Source organism: Erithacus rubecula (genome assembly GCF_903797595.1).
Source record: "Erithacus rubecula genome assembly, chromosome: 1".
NCBI classification, from domain to species: Eukaryota; Metazoa; Chordata; class Aves; order Passeriformes; family Muscicapidae; genus Erithacus; species Erithacus rubecula.
This window is the reverse complement of record NC_136658.1, coordinates 79,157,722-79,182,641: the sequence shown is the minus strand read 5'-3', so window position 1 is coordinate 79,182,641 and position 24,920 is coordinate 79,157,722. Positions and strand designations below refer to the sequence as shown.

General features: G+C 37.0%; 1 protein-coding gene across 3 annotated transcripts; it reads right to left on the bottom strand.

The window, feature by feature from the left end:
• Positions 1-8,121: 8,121 nt before the first annotated feature.
• CRLF2 (cytokine receptor like factor 2) lies at positions 8,122-23,886 on the bottom strand. Of its 3 annotated transcripts, none has more exons than XM_079317845.1 (9): positions 23,771-23,886; positions 22,842-22,937; positions 17,133-17,244; positions 16,259-16,431; positions 14,585-14,724; positions 13,680-13,842; positions 11,592-11,706; positions 10,505-10,589; positions 8,122-9,294 (listed from the first exon to the last, which is right to left on the bottom strand). In XM_079317845.1, the coding sequence occupies exons 2-9, from the start codon at positions 22,915-22,917 to the stop codon at positions 9,022-9,024; spliced, it is 1,137 nt and encodes a 378-aa protein (XP_079173971.1). In that variant the 5' UTR covers positions 22,918-22,937; positions 23,771-23,886; the 3' UTR covers positions 8,122-9,021. The 3 variants fall into 3 exon arrangements, with proteins under 3 accessions (XP_079173971.1, XP_079173970.1, XP_079173969.1); XM_079317844.1 differs by having other exon boundaries at positions 22,842-23,021; positions 23,771-23,848; XM_079317843.1 differs by lacking the exon at positions 23,771-23,886 and having other exon boundaries at positions 22,842-23,294.
• Positions 23,887-24,920: the final 1,034 nt, after the last annotated feature.

The following is a 24,920-nucleotide window of genomic DNA, read 5'->3' as shown; positions in this document are numbered from 1 at the left end:
TGAACCACAGAGACTGTGACCACCACCCAGCCAGCAGCCCTCCATCAGAGCAAAGGGCTCTGGAACAAAGCCTGCTGGACAGGGGCATCACTAATCCTGAAAAGGTGAAGGGAGGCTGTGACACCTGCCCTCCCTCTGCAGCCTAATTTTAACTCAGCAAAAAAGCTGGGCTTGCTCTACTTGCCCACCCCTAGATCTCTCCAGGAGGAAGCAATAGGGTGTAATTCAAGTAATAATTGTTACCTTTTGTCACTACTATTCTCTCTCACCCTTGATTGTGTATGGACTCACTGGTGAGAGCAAGAGAATCCCCATGAATCTTTCTGTAGTTTTCTCAGTCAGATTTCTTTATCTTGTGTTCAGATGATGGCATTTTCAAATGAGCAGGAAAGCTCAGTGCTCATGGTATGGGGTCCTGTGAGACTGATGCATGTCGAAGGGGATATTTGAATCTCTCCAAACTTCAGTGTTAAAGAGAAGCAAGAATAACGGAATTATCATGTTGAATCAAACAAAACCATTTGCTATCCTGTTCAACCATTACCAGTGTATACTTTATAAAAAAAAGTGAAGAAAATCTTCCAGCTAGACTAATGGGGTACTGTTGTGGTTGCACTCAGGCTTTAATAGAAACTTACAATAGGCAGTGAAATTTAGTTTATTAAACTAAAATTTAATTAAATTTCTTTAATAATTCTATTTTCAGATACTTTGATAATTTCAACGCGACCTCCTTACTGGGAATTTGGAAAAGAAAATAAATACTAGAGAGCAAGAAATAAAAAAATTCTCCTGGAGTGTGCTATACTCATCTATATTGTATATGGAATAACAGTGAAAACTTAGTTCTCTCTTTTTAGAAAGTTAGAAGTAAGGCTATACAAAATGGAGAGCACATTATTTCTTATTTGTATACACCTGAAAGATTATTATGGCCTTATTTTTTTCATTATTTATCTAGAGAAATTATTCTGATGACTATTGACAGCCTTTCACATATTATATAGCTTGTATATAGTATTTTTCCAGGCAGAAATTGAAAGAGAATACTCTTGTGTATGTGTTCCACTGAACTGTAAATATAAACAGCATGAAAGTTTTTATCCCTGAAGACTTCATTGCACTTGATGGGATTGTTCCACCCTGCAGAATCACCTGCTCTGAATGAAAGTGTCTTGAGTGATTTTACAGGGTTTGGTGGAAGAAATACTGACTGTTTCAGAATATTCTCTTTATATAACTACAGAGAAAAAAAGATTCTGTTTTAAGAATATTAGATGTACATGTTGGTTATTGAATTGATTTTTAAGCAAAAAACTACAGAAATCAAATTACCCCTTTATCTTCATCAAACACAGTAACTTGCTGTGTCAGTTTTTCTGACCAGCCAGTTGTCTTCAGCTCTCTAACACTCTTTATGAGCCTCCTCAGTATGATCTGCATGCTTATCTAGCCTATAAGAACCTTTAAGGCTTCTTGCACTTCAAAGTCAATATGCTGAAGGATTAAACTGAACTTCTATTCAGAATAGCATAGGACATTGTGATCATGGTATTTTTCCAAAATACCCAGAGGCATCTGACTGTATTGTCAAAGTACTACAAGAGCAGAAACACATCTGATCCTAGTAAGATGCATTCTCTACTGGTGTGTGGTCCAATAGCTTATCTGTGTCCTAGAGGACTTATTTTTATTAGATTTGCTAAATCATTTTGCCCCTCAGGCTGACTTTGTTTGCAAAATTTCTTTTGTGTCTTCAAAGACTGAGCTGCAAACACCAATGTAAATGCTGACAGAATGTGTGAATGATGTCAGAGCATTTGTATTTCATCTTCAGCTCATGTTTCTTTTAAAGCCATAAGAGCAAAATCACATCAAGAAATCAAAAAGATTTGTTCTCTACTGTTTGAGAGCTAAGTTTACTACAACGTGTGCTATCCTTTTCTCACCTTTTTAGCATCTTTTTCGGTTCATTTTTTCTTCTCTGTAGATGTTGTCTATAATTCCGTGCATTCTTTACATGGCTTCTTTTATAACAGTTTTCTCTTAAATACTCCCTGACTAAATGTGATAGACAATAATCTATTCTGCTGTTTTTATAACAATGGGTGTTATCAACCACCACCCTCCCCAAAGTGCTACTTCTGACACCTGTGCTGATCAAAGAGTGGATGAACCATGCCTTTGGCAAAGACACAGAAGTATCACCTGTGCAAAATAAAATGTGTACCTTTAGACAGTGATCTTAAAAGGTTAGAGAAACAGGGTGATGGCAACATGAAGCTCAGCAAAAATAAATGCAAAGTCTTGTACCTGGGGAGCAGCATAGGCTTGGGGACGAACACTGGAAAGCAGCTTTGCAGGGAAGGCAATTTCTTCTGCAATAGAGCTAATTTTCTCCCTAGCAGCTAGTCCAGTGCTGTGTTTCTGATTTATCATGAGAATGATATTGAAAATACACCAAGGTTTTAGCTGCTCTTAATGTTTACCCTGTTTACCCTAAGTCAATGACTTTTAAGTTTCCCATGTTCTGCCAGTGAGCACATGCATGGGGAACTGGGAAGAAGCACAGCCAGGACAGCTGACCAGAGCTGGCCAAAGGGATATTCCATACCCTGGAATGCCATGCTCAGTGTATTAACTGGGGGAATTGGCTGATAGGGACCTATCACTGTTCTGAGCTGGTCTGGGCACTGGTCAATGGGTGCTAAGCAACCCTGCTGTTCATCATTTGTCTTTTTTGGGTTTTATTCCTATCTCTGTTTTTGTTGTAAAAATTTATTATTATTACTATTATCATCATCATTATTATTATATTTTAAATCAACTACTAATTTTAATTTACCTCAAACTACAGGTTTTACCCCCTTTTTTTTTTTTTTTCTTTCTCCTCCCCAGTCCACCAGAGGGGTGTGGGGTGTAGGTGATAGTAAATGGCTACATGGTCCCTAGTTCCTGTCTGGAGTTAAACCACAGCATTCTCAAACAATGTTTGGAATAAAATTTGAACTATAACAGCTAATGGAGGATGTCTACAGTGCACTGGTTATACATTTTCTGGCTCTGTGGTTCAGTTAATGTACATGAAGTACAAAATCACAAAAAAAATCTTATATAATCAGGCCATTTTAGTCCTGACTTTCAAAAGTGTCCTTCTAGTAGAATTGCTCTTCCTTTTCTTAAAGGAGTAATTTAATTTTTCTATTAATTTCCCTGTTTCTGTATAATCAACACTGGAACAAAAGGTTACTTAGGTTCTCTGTCTTTCAATTTGTTTGGCTCCTCAGCTTCAAAGAACCACATCAAAATATCCTGCCACGGAATAAACATCAACTGGATTTTCTTTCTGCATTCAACACATATCAGATTCTGCCAACTGACAAACAGAATATGGTAAAATGATTCCAAATTCCTCCTTGGCATACAACTGAGCCCATTAGTAGTGAAGTAGATTTATGGGTGTGTTGCAAAATATTTTGCATGGTCTCTTTAAACACCTATTCACATCAAACCAAAGGTGCAGTAAAAGGCTTTTACATAATTCAATTGTCCAGGCTTTGTCAATGCACTGACAGTTAAATGCTCCCACTTTTTCCTCATTCCCTTGAGTTCACTGCTGAGGACAGTCCTCCCACTGAGTGCCCTGGCAGCAGAAGGAGCACCTCAGCCAGGGTGCTAATGTTGAAAACAGTTCTGGCTTAATTCATTTCAACCCAAGATGCAGAACAACCTCATAGTTCTTGTGTAATCAAAAATGAGAGGAAATGCAGACAGACTCTTTTCTGTCTGCATCTTTTACCTATTGTTTTTAATCTGCAGCACACTACTTGTGCTACCTGGTTTAGTCTGGGGCATAGTAACCCCTGAGTCTTTTTTGATGTGGAGATTTTCTCCAGTACCTGGGTGTTTAAATCCTTTGTGCTGTTGATTGTGATCTAACACCTGCTAGTTCTGCAAAATAGCATGCAAGAGACAGGAGATATTTGCACGAACTGAGATACCATGAGTGATAACTCCAGTATCAGCCATCTGCTAGACCCTTTGTTTACTGCCTTTCTTTGTACTGAAGTTCAAATATTTTGGAATGAATGGGGAAGAAATTGCACAAGTATCTCCCCAACACAGTTTTAGTTTCTTTATAAACAACGTCTGCAGAATATGATAGGAAACAAAAACATCTGTTTCCAGTGGCTTTGCTGTATTCTGCTTTTCTATTGATTCCTACACAAATCTGACTCTAGGGTGTTTAGGGCGTTCTCTCCTTGTTTATTATGTAAAAACCCCAGGCAAACTCAATACACAAAGGTAACATCCTCAAAAGTGGAGCAGGTATTAGTAGGCCCACAGTAAGCCTGAATCAACTTCATAACTTCTGGATGAGGAGTCTTTCATATGGAAATTAAAGCTGAGCTACCTAAAGTGAGAGAAATCCCAAAACACATCCATTTTCTAATGGTAACAGCATTGCTCATGGCAAGATTGACTGTAAAGCAGAGGTGAACTTTTGTCTGTATTGATTAGTTTCATCTGGACTGTGATAATTTAATGCATTGGAAATATGTTTGTTTGCCTAGAAGACCAGTATGCCTGGTTCTACTGTGATGGTCTGTATTTCTCTTAGATATTGGAGAGATTCTGGGCAATACCTGTGTAACCTGGAAAGTGGCTGTGGTTTCCCACTGCATCCATGAATGCATTTAAATCAAAGTAGAATAGTTGAAAATCCATCCTTTAAGAATTTTTGGTGCAAAGCATAATTTATTGTTATTGTTGACCAAGCACGGCTTTAAATAGGCCTCCTTGTGCATGCAGAATTGAAATTTTCCCTTCATCTTACCAGGGCTACGGCTCTCCCTCTCCCTGTCCCTCACCCTCACCCTCTCCCTCTCCCTGCTTAACCTTATAGCTCAACATTTAAACAATTCACAGGGTGTGTAGAAGTTAGGCACCCACTGCTCTTTTTTAGGAAGAAGGGCCTCCTATACCCATTAAAAACTATGGTGCATTTATCTATGCTGTCCCCACCCTTCTTTGAAAGCCTAGCTCTTTCACAGGCAAAAAAAACCCCTTTTCCAAACTGGCTGACTCTGAGGGGTAAGAAAATGTGACTCCACAGCCCAGAGATGCAGATGCAGATGCTTTTTCCTTAAACCTCATCACACTAAAAGAATCACTAGACAAAGCAGAGCTGTATGTGCCACATATAGCACCAAGGTAATATATGTCCCCCTCCATCTTACTATTAATGATTTTAACCTCCTCCTCAGTTAAGAGATACACTGATGGCACTTCTTAACTGCTATAGGAATATCTTCTCCTTTAAGGGGTTGGGCTGCAGTGCTGCTTCCTCTTATTTACAAAATTTCCAGGCAATGCAGAGAGTTAATGCAGAGATCTTTCTCTCTGTGGATTCTACAACACCTATTGCCTACAATTTATCAACCCATCTAACTTTCTTATCAAAAATCTGAAACTGAATATGCTCTTACCTTTAAGAATCTTCCAGGAACACAGTGATAAGTGCTGCCTTTTAACAGAAGGCTTTTGTAGGCCAACATAGGACAGGAAGGCATTTATCAAAAATGGTGATACTGGGGCATACTGATACAAAGAAAACAGAGAGGAGGAAAAACTAATAAAATAGTCATGAGACAGTGGTTTATTCTCTTTTATTCAATACAGTTATAATGTAAAGCACTTCAGAAATGTGAAGATATTATTTAGTCTGTCTTCTGACAACATTTTAAGCCTGCCTAGATACATATATAGGGAGAAATTTCCAGGAGAGGAAGAGTTATTTTTGTATTTCGTCTCTTGTTGCACAGTGCTGCTGTTTTGGCCACTAGATTAGTGATAGATCTGTACTTAGATATTCAGTGACAAAAGATCAATTAGGGTCATGTCTTTTTTCCCCCACAGAAAATGATGATTTCTTGCCCTTGGCATTTTGACAAGTTTAAGCCTGTGTGGCTTTCAAAAAAAAAAAAAGTATTTTATATAGTCCAGTCTTTCAAGCATTTAATAAGCATTACCCTCCAGTTTCATCTTTGCATTGTTTTCAGACAAAAAAGTAAAATAAACTATGTTTTGCATGGCTGAGTTCAGTAAACATAAAAAAAATGTAAGCTACAAGGAAAAAAAAAAGCAGCAAGAATGGTTTTGAAAGCTTTGTTTAAAACACACTAACAAGATTCTAGGTTTATTGCAAAAGGAGCAACCATTTTCTGGTCAAGATTATTCATTTGATAGTTGAGCAAAGCATATTTTCAAATAAATTAAAAAAAAAAAGACAAACAAGGAATGTAGAAATTACAAAATTGGTTTTGGTAAGTTCTGTTACTTGTTTTAGCAAAAACATTATTTCCTACTATTCTTCCTCTCACTGAAAATCAGACATGAAAAACAAAACAAACAATAAAGATATTAAATTTATCAGTATAAATTGGCCTGGTACTGCTATAGCTAGCACATAAATTGGGAGAGGAGAGGAGAGGAGAGGAGAGGAGAGGAGAGGAGAGGAGAGGAGAGGAGAGGAGAGGAGAGGAGAGGAGAGGAGAGGAGAGGAGGGGAGAGGAGAGGAGAGGAGAGGAGAGGAGAGGAGAGGAGAGGAGAGGAGAGGAGAGGAGAGGAGAGGAGAGGAGAGGAGAGGAGAGGAGAGGAGAGGAGAGGAGAGGAGAGGAGAGGAGAGGAGAGGAGAGGAGAGGCAAGACCTTTCCTGTTCTTTAAATTGTGTGTTTTATCATTCTATAGATATGCTTGCAGAGTTTCTAAGGACTGCAGGACGTTTTTGGATTTTTTTGGGGGGTGATATGAAGAGTGGGAGAGGGGAGCTTTGTTTCTAATACAAATAATTCCCTATGATTTATTTTCTTCTTGGGGGACATTTTGTCAATAAATATTGAGGTATGTAGGTGTGTTAATTGTTTTATTTGGAATATGCTATATACAATGTGTGGTTGCATAGATGCATGAGAAACTCATTTCTATCTATAAAACACAATAGAAGTTATAGTTTGTACTAAAAACTTATATGATTATAACATTTCAGGCCAGCTACTTAAATAGAACAATTTAACATGATTTTTCTCCTTTTTTTTTTTTTTTTTTTTTTTCCACTCTAAAATTTCAGGAAAATGTACTAAAACATTTTGAATTCAAACAGACAAGTATTTACCCAACAGAAAGTGGTTTAATTGAAGTAGCTAGCTTTACAGGCAACCATATGATGTAGATTGAAGAGGAAGCAACCAAGCAATATATTCTGTGCTTTACTTCCCTCTATTCATAGAATTATTAGTGGAGCAGGTTCTTGTGTGTTGCAATTCACTATAACTTCTTTGGTGCTCAGCAGTAATGCAATTTATATAATGTGCAGAGAACTGAGCTGAGATAGTTTCTGCTCATTAAATTTTATGGAGCTTGAATTAGCTTAAAATTCAGTGCATTCTTACAGTGCTATTGAAACTTTGCATAGTTACCTTTCATAAAAATTTCCAGAAGTGTGAAGAGTACAAAAAGGCCCCCCCAAAATTTGCACACAAGACAAAATTGTTTTCAAGATTATGGAAAATCCTTTGCTAGCATGTTAATCTTGTTAGTGAACAGTCAAAACTGTGGCAATGTCAAAAGAAAAAGCTTGGGAAACATGGCTGAACTGTCCTTCCAATTAAGTTTCCCACTTACTGGCCAGAAAATGTCTGTATTTTCCCTTGTAAAACAAACTGGAACACCTAGGCAAAGATTTTGACACTTTGTTTACTATTCCTGTAAAGACATGGAGTTTAAGTTTTTAAAGCACTGAATTAATATATTTTACTTATCACTGTAATTTTCTGATACTGCAATTTCCAATTTGCACAATAATTTAGAGTGCTTGCATAATAAAAGCATGTAATTGGCAAGGGTTAGTCAACTGATAAAACCATTTAATGACTGACTGATATGCAGGTGAATAACTACAGCTAATTCAGCATATAACCCCACTATATCTGCTTGGATGATTGACACTTTTAACAGAAATTTTTTTACAAAATTTGTTTTTAAATCACATGTAACATAAGTGATATGGAGAAACTCAGATTAGTCACAATTTTTATTCTCAAGTCTGATTTCTTAGTATATTGCATTTTAAATTTGATTTTAAATATATTTTAAAAGAAGGTATATTTAGAAAACTTTAGAATTTTGTTCTAAACTTATTTTTTAAACTTGCTAAAAAACCCCAAAGCCCCCATTTTCTAGACCAAAACAAGAGACTAGTATATGCAATATGAATAAGTCCTAATTTGTGTCTATAGCTGCTGGTTGCACTAAACCCCAGTTTGAAATAAATGAAACTTAGTTAAATACTGTTCAAAATGAACTTCTGTTTTCTACAATAAAAAGGTAAGGTGCTGACAATTCAAAGAGTGCAAGACACAGAGGACATGACCTTCAGAGGAAACACTTGAAACCCTGCTGTTCTGGAGAAAGCTGCCTACACAGAAGAATCTGCAGGCTAAAATGTGATTCAACACTGTGTATCCTCACTCCTCTCCTTAGATGAGGGCCTTATTCCTTCTCTATAAAACCTTTAAGGAGTGCCATGAAATGTAAAGTTACGCAACAAAAATCTCTTTACCTGAGACAGCAAAATTTCTTTATTTTCTCTCTTCATTTGGGAACAATGGTTCTTTTGCCCTGCTCTACACACTCCATAAACAGAAGGACTAAATCTCAGCCCTGCTGACATATATTATGGAAAAGTTCCTGTGCTCTCCTGTCCACAGCAAGAAAATGAGCTTTAGGGATAAACCCCAATTAGAAGAGCAAATCTTAACTCTGTAAATCATCAGGAGTTTGTTTCAAACACTAGAGTCTGCCCAAGAGATCCTAACTGCTGGGAAAGTACAGATTTAAAAACACAGCCCAGTGTCTTTCTTGATGTGAATCTTATCATGATGACCTTTTCTATTCAGTCACTCTCCCCAACTCATCAGGAATTTTATGGAGTTTCCTAACACCTTCTGCATTATGCAGCTTTTATAACATCACATACATGTCATCATTCATTAAAATATGGAAGCCAGCAAAAGGAGCCGCAGTGTTGGCTGCTGGTATCAGGCAGGCAATCTCAGCTGCTTTGCCATCATTATTTTCAGGTACTCCTGGAAAAGTGAAGATTTTTTCCAAAGGCCCTTGTTTGTCACTGTTCTTCCCATCTTCTTGCTGACTTTCTGCCTCAGTGATGGACTCTGGTTCCTCAAATTCTGGTTTGGTTTGCAACACCACATGGTCATTTTTGACTAGCCATTCCTAGAAAAATTAAAATGTTAATGTTGACAGAGATGACTTATCTGTCAAAAAAACAACTTGGTTGTACAGATACCAATTAACAATTTTTCTTTTATATTGTCATCTTTCCAGGCTAAGCCACAATGGAGAAGACGAAAAGGAAGCAATGTAAAGAAGCAGAAGATAAAATAGCAGGATAAAGAAAGACAGAATGGCAGGAAAGCAGACAGGATTCCAGAACTGCATACAAACTCCTACTTATTCTTAAATCCACATAAAATACATTTTTGTATTTAATTAAGGCCCTTAGGAAGCCTTGGATGTGAAAAATATCTGGTGTTCCCTCTTTGATAGTTTCATGCTTTCTTTGATCCAGGCCCTGACTTAATCCAAATTAAGACTAAATTTAGATGAAGATTTAGGCAACATAACATATCTGTATCAATGCTTCAGTACCAATTTGAATTTGTATGTTTTTATTTCACTTTGAGTTTAAAACTATTGGTTGTATAAAAAGTTTTTAGCTTGTCACTGAAAAGTTACTAGGGATTTTTTATATTCCATTTGGTTTGAAAATGTAAATATTTAACCTGTTTCCCCTTTAGAGGAACCTTACTAGCAATTAAGGTAAACACCAGTACAGATAATACAGAAAACTAGACCACATACGTGTTGTCAAGGACTCATAAGAAACATAAAGATAATGAAAGCAAGACCTGTAGTCTGTTCATTTGATAGCCATCCTGTGTCTAAAGGCTTTGTGAACATGCACCTCTCTGGCTAAGAGAGGATGTTTCCTACTGTGACTGACACCTCCCAAGGTGTGAGTGCCATCACTGTGCCAGCACTCACACACAGCACTTCACAAACATAAAGGACAAGATCAGGTTGAAGCAAGCTCCTTGACCCATCATGTGCAGGAAAATATGCAAACACCACATTTCAGGGCATATTGTGTCTCCTGACACCCTTAAACTCTTCTCCAGCACTTTCTCTGTCTCTATAGTGTCTTTTCACAGTCCCAAAGAGGCAATGCACTGGTTTTATGAGCTCTGGCATTTGCTCCGTGGATCCTCTTGGTGATGCTGCACAAGGGGAAGGGTTTTGGGGCTTTTATCTTGGGTCAGAGACTCCTTGTGGTAGCATCTGTGCAGAGCAAGAATCAGTAGCTACTTTCAAATTTTTCTCAACGTTGTGGAGTTTACAGCCCTGCTAAGAAGGTGATTTTTACCTGTAAGTTTCCATTATGATCATTGAAGAGATCAGCAAATGAGTATTTTGGGTCTGGTATAGCAGGCAGGACTGAAGTCTGAACCCTGCAAAAAGGAAAGAAAAATGCAAATCAATGTTTTGCTATAGCACAGAAAAAAAATCTCCTTCAGCACAGTTCTGTACCCACAAATATATTTTTACATGACAATACTCTGTTCTTAATTTCTTTTAAATGTGTTCTAAAGCCAAAAAGTAGTCATAACAGTCTGATAACACCATTGGGCTAAGAGAATTTTTGATGAATTTTCAACTCAACCCCAGTCTAGCAAAATCCAGACTTTAAACAACCTTCCAGCTAGTCAGCATGTGCCATTCTGCTTGATGCAGTAGTCAGAGCTTGAATTCTCTGATTACTTTCCCCTAGACAGGGGGATGATATAGCAACCAGCTGTATTGGCTGACTTAGTGAACACAAACTTAAATGTGAACCATAGAAGTGCAGGAGAAAAAAAGGTAGTTAGGGTCACAAATACTTTCATTTCTGAAAATATGTCATTTTTGGCTTTTTTTTTCCACCAAAAAAAGTAAAAATCGGAGGCCTTTGTGGGTTTGCTTGTTGTTTGGGATTTTTTAAAATTGTAAATTCTAAACATGAACCATTATTCAACTGCCAATTTAAATATTGATATAGTCTTATTAAAGTTAAGTGCACCCAAGCTTACTTTATCCTACTCCAGACATTTAGATTGATTGATGAAAGTTGCACAAAGTAATGTCCTTTCAGAAAAGAAGCTAGAAAACTTGGCTTCTCAGGATTTAACTAGATTTCTAAAAAAGAGAAGAAAATAGGTGCAAGACACAAGAGTTTTTATCCTGAAATATTGCCTTTTACCAGAATTGTTCCAGTTTTGCAAATTTAAGGCCTGGGTGTTTGGAAAGCCAGGATGTATTATTCCTTAAACTGTGATTAAGCTACTGACTTCTACATCTTCACCATGACTTCATTTATCTCATAAGAATTTTCATCACTAAAAGGCTTCATCCAGAATGATAGCTGTATTTTCATGACATGGCTATTTAGTAGTAATCAATAAAATTATATTTACCTCTGCCATTTGCACAGAAGAATCAGGAGTATAAGCATCATTAAGAGTACTGCCTGTGAACAACTTAAAACAATTACTGTTTTTGACTGAGGAGTTACATCATCATCACATGCATCTAAGAATAAACACAAAAAGAATATGTAAAAAAAAATTTTTTTGCTTTAACTGTACATGTTCTTAATCATGCTAAAATGTTGGCTTTTCTTTAAAAAGAAAAAAAAAAAAGCAACAAAAGTTTTTAAGGACAAGTAAGAAAAGTTTAATCGTTCAATTGAGACTGCAAAGAAAATCTCTGCTTCCCCAAACCTTACAACAAAGTAAAATTGTGCTTTTATTTATCTAAATTGGTAGAGAAAACAGAGGGGGGGGTTATAGGCAGTGTATATACATTATGAATGAATCAAGTATTTCTACTCACCTCCATCACATTGCATTTACAGTGATAAAGCAACTTTGTGCTAAGTACATACACCTACTTACAACCACTAAAGCTGCAAATGCAAGTTTACGTGTAGCCCAAATGTCTTATCTCCCAACAAAAACAAACAAACAAATAATCCCAGCAAACAAAGAGCCAGCAAATCACAAGACTTGACACCCAGAAAGTAACTAGTGGCAGGCTAATATCTAACATGCAAATATATAAAACTAATGAATTTGTGCATTTTTCAGCATTCTTAGTGTTCTACAGTTTTGTAATGTAGCCTCAAATCTCTGCTCCTACTATTGGCCTTCTGGTCTGCACAAAAATGCCAAAACCCTGGATAATTATTCATCCAGGAGCAACTCTCCAGCCTGTTCCCCCTTGCTCTATGTAGATGCCAGGAAACCACAAGTAAAATTATGACCCTCCCACTAAGTAAGGTCTTCAGAGCTCATGAAATTTCTTGAAGCTTCATGGCTTCACCTGATTATAGATTTGGAGTCAATAATTCATCAAAGTCCTGAATAAAACTGTTTGCCCCAGTGAAGGGGCTGTGTCAGTGTCACTTCTGATCCAGGGGCACCCAGAATGTCTAACCACTTAGACTGCCTCCCCTGTGATGTCCTTCCTTGCAGGTACCTGCTGGCAGCCTCTGGTCAGATGGCTCAGACAAGGTTCTCTGCTATCAGGGGTGCAGAGGAAGACATTTTCCTTATTTCTTGATTTGCCAGCCACACCTGAGGACATGCTTTCAGGTTCACAATTTGGATAGTGAAAAAGTTTTATCTCTAAGTCTTATCTGAAGAGTCTTATCTGTGGCCATGGGTGCACAGGCTACCTGTGATCCAGGATTTCATCCCAGCTTCCTGTACATAGATTGTCTTCAAGTGAGCTAATAGCCTATTGCAATTTAGAGAACTCAGATCTTGTTACACTGGACAACTGAGGGCTTTGTAATTCTGACAAAGCCTAGTGGGTGGCATTATGTGCTTAGGTAATAAAAATGTGTTGGTATTGTGCACAGTTTTTTTCCCTACAGCAAATCTGGGGTTTGGTTTAGATAAGTAGTAGGAATACTGTTTACATTGACAATCTAATTAATGTCAGTCACACTCAGTTAAATGCAACTGTCTGGTAGCAAAGCTTGGATTCTGGCTTTGCTTCCCTTCAGCCTCTTTTCCCCCATCCTCCTTGCTTTGATCAATGCAGCACCCTTGAGCATCAGAGTTCTGTGACCTGTCGTCCTGTAGTTCAACTGGATGTACTTGCAAAACAAACTGCCTTCAAAAATTGAACATCAGGGATTTTCTTAGAGTTCATATTTGATGTCCAAATATCATATATGGACACCCTCCTTCAACACACACACACACATAGTCCTCATACATTACATCACTGTCACTGAGGGAGCCTTGATGCTATTGTAACACAAATAACAACACTCTTGACTGATTATGACATAAATTGATAGCTTCAGGGGCTATCAGGAACAGTGGGCAGAGTTAAATTAAACAGGCACAATTAAACATTCAAGTGAATTTTCTTTGATAACACAAGATGGAGAACAATAGTGCAACATTCATTTGCTGGATGTCCTCATCTTCTTTTGCAGTCCCCCCTTCTTCTTTTGCACTTAGACAATATATATATATATTGGCTGTTACCTAATAACGTGCCATTCATCCAAAATGTTTCAGCTTCCCAGTCACTGCTGTAATTCTGTACGTTGCAGTATCGTGAGAGCCTCCACAGTCTGACCCGGAAAGAGTAGCACTTCCTTGGATCAAAGCCTTGCTCTCCAACACTGCAGCACTTAGAGGTTCTGGACTGAGAAGGAAGGATTATCATCGTTAATTGCTGTTTTCAAGATGGTGCTTCAAAATGCTGCACTCAGTCATGGTCACAACTAGGACATGGGATAGGCCAGTGCAAAACCTCAGAACTCAATGTTAACTTCTCTGAGTTTTGAGGAATTCTGTTTCTTGATTGACTTTTGACTATCCACATCCATTCTTTTTTGCAAGGTATTGAGTTGAAGGCTCTAACAAACATTGCATGATGCACTATGTTAGAGTTGCATATTTACAATACACAAAGACACTTCAGTCCATACATTTGAGAACAGAAGGGTTTAAGTTAGTGAAATAATAATTGGAAATACTTAACAGCTAATTTTAGAATAAATAAAAATTCTGTGTAATTTATTTTTTTATATTATATAATTAGTTTTTTTTTTTCTTTCTTCTTTTCCCTAATCTCTTTTCTGCTTCTATCTTTCCAAACTCCTCTATTCAGAATATAAATCTTTTCCTAAGATTTTCCTCAGCACTTAGGGTGGGAACTGCCTTTAACTTGTAAATTATTTCTGGCATGGCAGAAACCCAGGGTTCTAAAAATCTAAATGTTTTCTGCTAGAAGCTATATTTGAAAATATAGGAAGGGAGAAAATTTGGAAACAGCTGTGTTTTATATTCTATGAATATGCTACTTCCAACTCCTTCTAGTGTTGATTAAAAATGTGATGTCCCACTGCTTTTAATGTTAATTAAAAATGTGACATACAACTCACTTGCCACTCTTTGTCAAACTTGCTTTTGTATTGAAGCTCAAGTGTCAAGCACAGTGCATTTCTCTTTGGTTTATTACAGCTTACAGTAACAGTGTCCTCTTCCCAGAAGAAGGTCACATTTTCAGGTGGACTGGGCTTTACTGAGAAGAAGAGAAACAAATTTTGCTATAGCGTCCTACAAAACACTTTACAGTTAAAATATTTTTTTCCTTCCTGAACTCAATATTTCACTGAGTAGTAAGAGAAAAGGTGGACTTTCTTCTTGGAGGTTTTGCTTTTGCAGGTGACCTCCCTATTAAATATCAAAATGGAGCTTGTGACCCTTACACTGTGCACCATTGGAGGTGCCACATTCAAAGGCAGCAATTGTCTCATGTCAGGAACCTGTTGTAGCTCCTCAAGGAAAGGACTCCAATCTCCTCACACTCCCTGCAATCCAGACCAAGGAACAGGCTTCCTCATGGGAAATGAAGTGATAAATTGAATAAAACCTCCAAGACAGAATTTTGCAGCTGCTGGAGGCTGTGTGGGATATGGTGGGGCATCTGCAAAAGCCCTGGGTTCCCACCTAAGCACAACCAAATCTGCCCCTCACTGTTTTCAGAGGGTCTGAAGACACCTCCGTGGTCTGACCTACACAGCTGGTAAGTCTTCAGCAGTGGGAAATAAAGGGGTGAAAAGAATGCTATCTGCTTCCTCAATCTTTCTAGTTGCCTTTCTGCATTATGAGAACTCTGCCTTCCTAATGTAGACTGCTGTCTTATCCTTGATGTTTGTCCTGTTACCTAACCCTTTTGAAATTAATTGTGTTATCAGTGGGTATTTAACACTGAAAAATTTGAGGATCAGGCTGCATTTTTCCATAATCTAACAGATACTGGTAAAATTATGAGATATAAAAATATTCTCAAAGTTTGATGCCTTGATAAGTTTGTGTTTAATACCTTTTGGTAAAAAATATTAATAAATTTAGATTTTTTTTTTTCCAGATAATTCTCCACTGTATATCTTCTGTGTGACTTCTATTAGAAAAAAATCCCTCCACTTTGAATGACATAGGTATGTGAAATTTCAGAAGTTTTTGATAAACTAGTCCCACACTAGATGTTAAATATGTATTTGGGGACAGGAAAGATTTAATAAAACAGGAACATCATCCCTCTGCTAGTAGTAGGATGTCCCTTTTACTCTGCCAGTTCATAGCCACTCAGCTAATTTCTGTTGCCATCCAATGATGATTTTGTGACAGCATCTTTGACAAGAAGCAGTTTGCTGCCTCGCATTGCATGAAAATGGCAAAAGAATGAAGGCTGAAAGATCACACAGTCAGCACTATTATTCATTTTTATTCACTATTTTATTCACTATTATTCATTTTCTTGATCAGCAGGCCTGCACTAGACAAAGACCACCTATATATATATTTAGTATTTTCATTTGGGTTTTGAAATGGTATTTTGGGACAAGTCTGACTACCCTATGGTATTTAACTGCAGCTGCACACAAGCCTGTGTAACTACTGGTGACAGCAAGGAACAAAAATCAGCAAGAAATAACTGTGGTTTTGATTTGATGTGCAAACTAATAACACTTTGTATGCCATATTACTGATTTTTCCTCAAACTTAGAGAACTGGAAAATCTGCCAAAGTAGTTGTGGTTTTTTCTTACTTACTGTAAAAATCAGTTTTGAATATTTTTAAAAAAAGCTCTTCACTTCCGTTGCTGCTCCTGATAGAAATGGCAAGGGTAGGTCCTTCTGTCTTAAAAAGACATCCAGAATTATAATCTTGATCCAATAAATAGGTGGTACATGGCTTCCAAACTTTGTGCTTGCCTTCATCAAATCTGTAAATGAAATAAATTTATAAATGTAAAACTTAACAATTAACACAAATTATTTTTTTAACTGCTCTTTCTTTTTTGTTTTTTTTCAAATGCTACACTGAGGAAAATCTGAGCATGGCTGTTCTCAGAGTGAAAAATTTCATAGTGGTGTGAGGCAATTCTTCACCCAAACTTCACTGAATTTCCAGCCCTGGGTCTTGAGGTAGTTTGATATAATCAAGTTTCATTCATGCTGTTTTCTAATAAGAAAATGACTTCCTCAAAGAGATGCTCTCATGATCCTGTTTTCAAGACTATACTGTAAGAAGTTCTTCCACACATACAACCCAGAAAAAAAAAAGATAAGAACTATGACTGTCTTTAACCAAAATATTACACCTCTGTTAACCATTAATGATGTCAGTTAATAAGGAAAATATATAAACTCATGTGGAAAAAACACTTTCAATAGTGTAATTAGTATTGGCATTTATCACAATGATGGAAGAGGGACAAATCTTCCTTATCATGTCTGTTGTGACTGATTACTCACCAAGTTTATTGATTTTTGCACTTCTGTATGTTGTGAATATAAACAGGTTTCATACTCGATATCAAAAATTGTTGAAAATATTTCTAGTTCACAGGAGACTCAAATGGATATTTCATTTCCCCTGAGAAAATCCTTTAACAAGAGAGGAATAGGTACTGACAATACTCACGTGTAAAAAAATGACACATTCTCATTGGGGAAAATCTCTCTTGTTGCCCATGTGATCTGCATCTTCTCCTTATTGAAGTTGATTATTGTGGTGTTGATAGCAACTTTCCCACCTGCTCAGGACATTTATGGAGAATATGATTTCAGGCATGAAAAGCATCCCTTGACATGAGTATCAATCAGCATTTCTAAAATATGTAGGCAATAGACTCAGATAATCATAAAATAAGAAGACATAAGAACATCCAAAATGCAAGGAAATGGATTAAAATAAGAGAGGTTGAAATTAGAATTTCAAAATCATGAAATGAAGGTATGCACAGGGACATGAGAGACTACATCAAAAATTATTTATTTTGCATTCTATAAGATGTGAAATTGTGTTTACTTGAATGAATAAAGAGGAAGAAAATATATCATCAAGAAACCACTTGAAGGTAAAATTTTCAGGCTTCTCTCTCCAGCTGTGAAGTGTCTACCACAAAAAATCTTTGGTGGAATATTCCAGTCTAGAAGAAGAATAGAGGATTTTAGCTTTGATTACTGTGTACATTTTATGCTTCTCTGGACTTTTGAAGGGGTTTAGAATTTTGGAATATTTCTTATGATTTTTTCATAATATCCAGTCATTCTGATTATTTCATGGGAATCAAGAATAACTACTCTCATGGTTGCTACCTTATGCTCTGTAATCAACACTAAGAATGTGGCAAATGGATTCAAGTAAGCATTTTGCCTATTTTCATGGCTGTATCTTTGTCTAGGTGCTTTATATCTAATTAGAGTTAGAATATTTTCATGGAGGTGTATTTAGTACTACTAACATATAGTTTTGTAAAAACCATTCAAGACTGTTATGACAAAAGTCCAGAACATACTATACCTTCAGGTTTTCTGCTGTGTGACTCATGGAGCTGTGGAAAAAAAGATTCTGCTCTTATTCAAGAAAAGGATTTGAAACTGCCTCCTCCATCTCTTACCTAATGCCTGCAAACTTGTTTTGTACTGTTTTCTCAAACAGAATATCTTGTTTACATGCTGAGGCAAAGCCAGAAGTGAAAAACCTTAAAAGGTGTAGTAAGTTGGAGTTTATCCAGCTAATTCTACCTCTGTTGCAGCAAAGTACCTTCATTTTTTATAAGATTTCAAGCTCTTTGTAATTTCCTTCTGCAGGTCTAAGAGATTATCTTGTCTATTACCAAAGCCACTAAGAAGTTTGCAGGCAAAGTGCCTAACAGCGGATTCTTGGTCTGTGATTGCACTAATACATTTTAAATTTTATGGACTACATTAGCATGGTTGTGCTGTCCAGTATACAGTGTAACTGAAATCCTTTACTTCTTGGACTTAGATTTTCTATAAAAGTAGTTTAATATGTCTTAAGTTTATAATTACATGTTCTCAACCCTTAAATAAAATTGACATCATAAAAAATATATATAATTGTTGAAATGGAGAATATTGTACTGTCCTGTGATAATTTTTAATGACTATATCAGGAATCCTTTCCATTCCCTTTAGAAGCTACAAAATATATACATTCTACTTTTGGATAGTTAGTCTGATTGCCTGTATTTTCACTTTGAGAAAGAACTGCTAATGATCATGCTTCAATTATGAAAATAAGAACAAGGAGAATACTTACTTTCTTAATTACATATTTTCAAGGGTAATTAAGTTGAAAATTAATTTCTGATGCTGTTTCTATGTGTACAATAGTTGGGCACAATGACAGAAAGCAAAATGTTCTTTGTAGGGCATGTTTTTGAATCTTCCACTAGACCAGGCTGCTCAGAGCTCCATCCAGCTTGGCCTTGAACAATTCCAGGGATGGGGCATCCACAGTTTTTCTGTGCAACCTGTTCCAGTGCCTCAATACCTTCACAGGGAAGAATGCTTTCCTAATACCTAATCCAAATCTATTCTCTTTCATTTCAAAGCCACTGCCCTTGTCCTGTCACTACATGCCCCCTATAGAAAGTCTCTTTCCATCACAGTTGATTTGAGGTGTTCAGGCAATTTGGTCACAAGGGCTGTACAGATACAGAAAAAAAGAAGGAAGGAGTTTATAACATAAACACACAACACCGTAACAGAGGCAAGGAGAGGAAAAGTTTGTTTTAAATATCTCCAAAAGGAAAAAAAATTGCAATGCTGTGAGTTTTATCCCTCCAAGTTCAGAATGCTAGAACAATATTATAATGCTTATTCTTTCTGAATTGATTTTATCTTACTGGGAGTATAAATAACTTTTTTTCTTTTTTTGCAAATTATATTTCTGGGAAAATCATTAGATTAAGAGGGATAGCACTGGCTCATTAATTGTGAGAGAGCACACAGAAACTGTTTATCCAAAATTTTTTAAACATCTGACAATAAATGTAGTGACAAAATTCAGACTGATTTTGCCTCTCAAATAGGTGATCTATGCTTGGGAATCTCCTTGAACCTGTGACTATATATCCCACGACCTGCCAGCAGAGAAACAAAGATTTGGTAAAGCTGTAAGTCACCCTTCCATCTCTGTGCAGGTCAATTCTTGAAATCTTTTACCAGGGTGCCACATTTTCCCTCAATACCAGTGTGAAAAGGACACCAGATTACAGCCCTGAATCCCACAGTGTTCTTTCAGTAGGGAATTTGATCTTTTCAGACTCTCAATGGGTTAGTTGAGGAATGACTGGCTCTAGAGATGGATGCTAGTAAGGAAACCAGAGGAATCACATCACATTTCCAATACAAAGTTAGTGGACACTAGCTGACAACCAAGTGTTTGTCCTGACTAGCCTGTTGGAAGGGAAAAAAAGACCCAAATTAATTCTGAACCTTAAATAATATTCATTATTCTTTATTTTTTCAAATGTATTACAACTCTGCAGTACTTATTATAGGCTGCAATTCAGAGGCGAAGACTAAATCTTGGGTTTGGTGGTGAACAGAGTATCAGTTTGATTCCAGTCCTGCAGTGATTTATTCATGGGCCCAAGTCTGAGTTGTTGACTTCAGCAGGATTTGGTCAGATTGTATCAACAACATCAATAAATATATCTAATCAGAACCTTTTTCTGTAAAAAAAATCCCAACATATTATGAATTTAACTGCTGGGACTTTAACTAAAATTATAAACTCCAACAAGTGCTGCTATTTGTGCACTAAAATGGAAGACAATAATTAAATTATTTATTGAAAGCTGATTGCAGTTGAATAGAAATTAATTAACCATTTTGTGATATATACATATTCTTTCCTGTGCTCCAATTTTAAAGAATTTCATAAGAAATCAGTTTCAACATAATTAAGTAGGTATGTAGGATGGAATCATACTAATCTTTTATCATTAAAGACTGTTTTCAGAATTCTAGTCAGAGAATTTTTTTTCTGTGCTTCCTAATTTCATGAGTTGTGAAGACTTTTTGAATGTAGTATGAGTTGTAGTTTTTGTTAATGTACAGTAGGGTATTGGCATATATCTTTTAAAATTATAATATGTATATTTTGAATAATTTGAATCATGAAGGCATGCATAACCTAAGTGAGTTTCTTAAAGTTTAGATTAAATTGACATCAAATCCTCTGAGGATATATATGGTTTATTTGAAATATGTTTTTTCTTTTTTATGTTTCCCTTGCCATTAACTGAAAAGGTGTTTAATTTTAAGCAAGTATACACCTATACTTTTGCAGGCAGAATCATTTGTATCTTCTGTTAATAGAAAGAGAAAGAGAATAGAGGAGACCATTTCTCTCCCTTTATTTATGATGGATTTCTTCTGAGCTCAGCTGTAACATCATACATAATTTTCAGCTGATATGTCAGTTCTCCCACAGTAGTTGCAAATATTTAAAACTTTCTTCTAACTATGATCTTGGAGCCATACAATACACCAAAGCAACATATTCATAATTATTCTTTCTATTATAATAATGGATAGATGAAAAGGTCAAAAATGTTATGAATAGGCAGTTCCAGGGCTAGAAGAGGTGGCACAACTTTCTGTCTGAGGATGACCTGCAGATCTACCTAGGTATGCAGGATGCTGCAGTGCTGCAGGACACATCCCAGTGCCCTGGAGAAAGAGCTTTAGAGAGAATTATCCAAACCTACACCCTCTGTGAAACCAGATAGGTCAGGTTCTGCACAAGGCTTGAACCTCACAGACCCTGCTGGGAACCTAATTCTTCTCAGGACAGAGAAGCATGGAAAATGTCACTGTGCTGTGTTGAGTATGGGGAAAAACAAAGAAATTTCCTTGAGCAAAAAATTATGCAGATACAACCATGAGAAAGAATATGAGCAAGTACATTCCACCTCCTTTCTATTTTTCAGTTTATTACTGAGAAAAAAAATACTTCTGAAAGGGAACATGTTAAAAGGCTAAATGTCATGGAACAAACTTAAGAAAGGGAGAGGCAGAATATTAATCTGCAAAGATAACAGAGTGAAACATGCATGTACTGGAACAGATGCAACCTCATTGATGCCTAACAAAGAAGAAAAACCGCTTTTGATTTCCTTACACAGACGAACCCTGATAACTAACCACATGTTGAACTTCCACATACTGCAGCACTCTGTACAGAAACTGCTGGAGAACAAGACCCAGATCTGAACCTGTAGTCTTTAGTTACCCTTAATACTTCTGGTCGATGAAGGACAGTTTCATTTTTTAACAGGAACAAACGTAGGCGAAAGTGCCATTTGTGCACAAGACTGCTGAATTAAATTAATGGGGCAGAGAATGATTAGAAAACATCTTTTCAAGAAGAGAAAAAAGAAAAAGAGACAGCAAGTGAAAGTTTTTTATGGACATTTTGAGATGAGGTATAATTCTTACAGCATTATTCTTAGAATCTACCAAATGGTGTGCTTTGGGGTTTTTATCAGCAGATCCCTAACCATTGCCAGGCATCACAACACTGCATAAAATAAGCATCACAACTCTAATTTTGTTCCACAAAGGCATGCCATCAGCACTGCATGGCTACAGGTGAGTACCATCTCAGGGCAGGGAAGTCACCTTCCCTCACAGGACAACCAGTGATCCACAGGGATAATTAACCCTGGGGAACCAGGTGGCGCAGCATTGTCAAAAATTGTATTTGCCATATGTATGGCAGAACAGAGAGCTGACTTACAGGTTGATAGAATGAGATCATAACTTTAGAGAATTTCTTTTTCCTTATAAAATGAATGTCAGGGAAATTGGGGAAAATTAACTAGAGCCAAGATAGATTTTTGATGTAGATGTCGAGCTTTATGGTTGATTTCTGTAATAATCCATTTATCTTTGACAAGCTATAGCAGACATATACCAGACAAATATATATAATTTTGCTGTGTAATAGTATTTTTTTTTTATCTTGATGCTTTTCTGGAGTAAAGTATTGCTGATCTTTTCCCATAGTGTTCATTCTTTCAGAGTAGTAAGTGCAGAAGTCTTAGCTTGAATGTTTTATCCTTCTTTGTTCAGTGAAGTCTAGTCTTTTTTGGCTGCAATCTACTCTGTTAGAAAACTTCCATAGAAATCTGTTATCTTTTGTTTTTTAGGAGACCACTTTCATTTATGCTGGATATTAATTTTTGTTCGGTTCAATCGTCTAATCAAAAAAAAACCACTGAATATTGTAACACATGAAGTAAAATATAGAGAGAAATATTGATAGCAGATATATCAACTTCTAAATAAATATATGGGAATTTGAACTTACCAGAAGATTGTAACTGAGAAGCCACAAGGTTGCCCAGTGTGAAGATCATCAAATATGCTTGAAAGATGAGTCTCATGGTTGAAATGACACAACAGACTGTGAAGAGATGATTAACCATAATCTCTGGATTTACTACTTGATCACTTTATACCAGATGCTGGAGGGAAGTGGAGGAAATGACTACAGGAAATAAAAAATGGCTTATCTATAGCTACAAACAAATCAGAAGTGCAGGACCTTCTTCATACAATGAAAAAAAAATAATCCTCAACAGCACTGTTTGTCCAATGAGACCTTTTTCAGCATAGTCACATCATCAAAGTTTGGGTGTCCCAGGAAGACCCATTCAAACCTCAGTAATTCTTGGAACCCCCAGCACCACTGTCTGACATACAGTACTCTGTTAACTGTCTGGTCCCTGCTTTGATCAAGTTCCTCCAGGGAGCCATTAATTCCTGGAACTAAAGCAACAAGCAACACAAAAGTCAAATACTAAACTAGGTTGTAGGTGATAGTTAATGGAAAGCTAGTATCACTCATGGTTTCCACAGTCAGCATTGCAAAATCAGTGAGATAAACAAAGGCAAAGGTCCAAAATCCACTGGATCCTCAGGACATGGCAACTCCCACATGTCCCCATTTGGGTTAAAACCACATTTTTCTTCCAAAAGATAAGTCTTATCTGTCCTTAGAGAACATGTTAGTGTGATGAAGCCAAATTTGTCCCTTTCTGCTTTTCCCACAGGTAAAATACACTGGACTTCAAAGCTCCTAAGATAGTTCATTGCTTGAAGGAAAGGGATAGAGGAAGAAAACAAACAATGGAAAGACATCTAAAATACCTTCTGGATTATAATTATTTTGATTTTGAGACACTACACCTAAAATAATGCCTAATTCTCAAGTAACAACACCTCATTTTCACTCACCTTGTCCTTATACCATGTATGTTGGTACCACAAGTGATTATCCTTCCCACCAGTCTTGTCTTCTTTTCCATATACTGAGGTCAAACAAAAATGAGTCAAACAAAATCTCTCTGTTTAACTACTTTGGAACCTAAATCTAGGGCTGAGGTCCTGGGGAATAAAAATGTCATCTAGCTAAAAAACCGGCCTGTATTAAGCTATTGAGCACTGCTGACCTATTTTTGCTGCTGCTGAGAGAAGTATCAGGTTTGATAGAGGGATATAGGGCTTTGGCACCTCCCACCTCGCTCCCATAGAGGCAGAACCTGCCCCAACCACCTGCCTTAGGCTCTGTTTACTGGAAGCCAGCTCTGATGACCTGATTTGATTTTTTCATGTGAGTGACACCACAGGATCTGTTCTCCTGAAGGACTTTTTCTGCCTGCCTGCAGGAGTGTGCTTGATTAACTCGTCCATGTCCTCTGGGCCATCGCTCTCAAGAGGACAAGGACAGAGCATTGTCACAATGTCAGGGGCAGGGCTCACACACAGTCCAGTGTGTGACTGGAGATTGGATTATTTGGCCTGAGGAAACAAGATTCATCCTGCAGCTTCATGCAGGAATAGGGACAGCAAATGATGGAGGTGAACTGAAAAGTAGCAGCCAGTCTGATGCTGACTGCAGAAGGGAAAATTCTGAGTGAGACACTGTGGTGGTTTGTATAGAGGATGAGAACAATGCAAGTAATGCAATCAAATCAAAAGAAGCCCTTTTGACTTCATTGTTCACTTGGGATCAAACCACACAAACAGATCTTGGCCCTCTGCCAGCTCCTCTAGCCACAGCAGCAGCTCTTGGGTGGCTGCACTTGACAGCTGCAACTTCCAGCACTCTTGCTAACTTTCATCAGTTTCCTTCCTCTCTTTGTATTCCCCTTTCTATAATTTCATTGGTGGTGTTAAATGGGTCTTGGGTCACCAAGTTCAGCAAAGCAAATTGTCCCAGTTTAGTTCTTCCTTCACTTAGAGCCAAAACAACCAATAGTCTGTAATTTTCATTTATTGTTACTTACTTATTCATGGCCTTGCTCACAGCCTCCACATAAAGCCCTGAAAAATAGCAAGATACGTCTTTTTGCAGAAATGACCCTTTTTAATTTTAGCATTAACT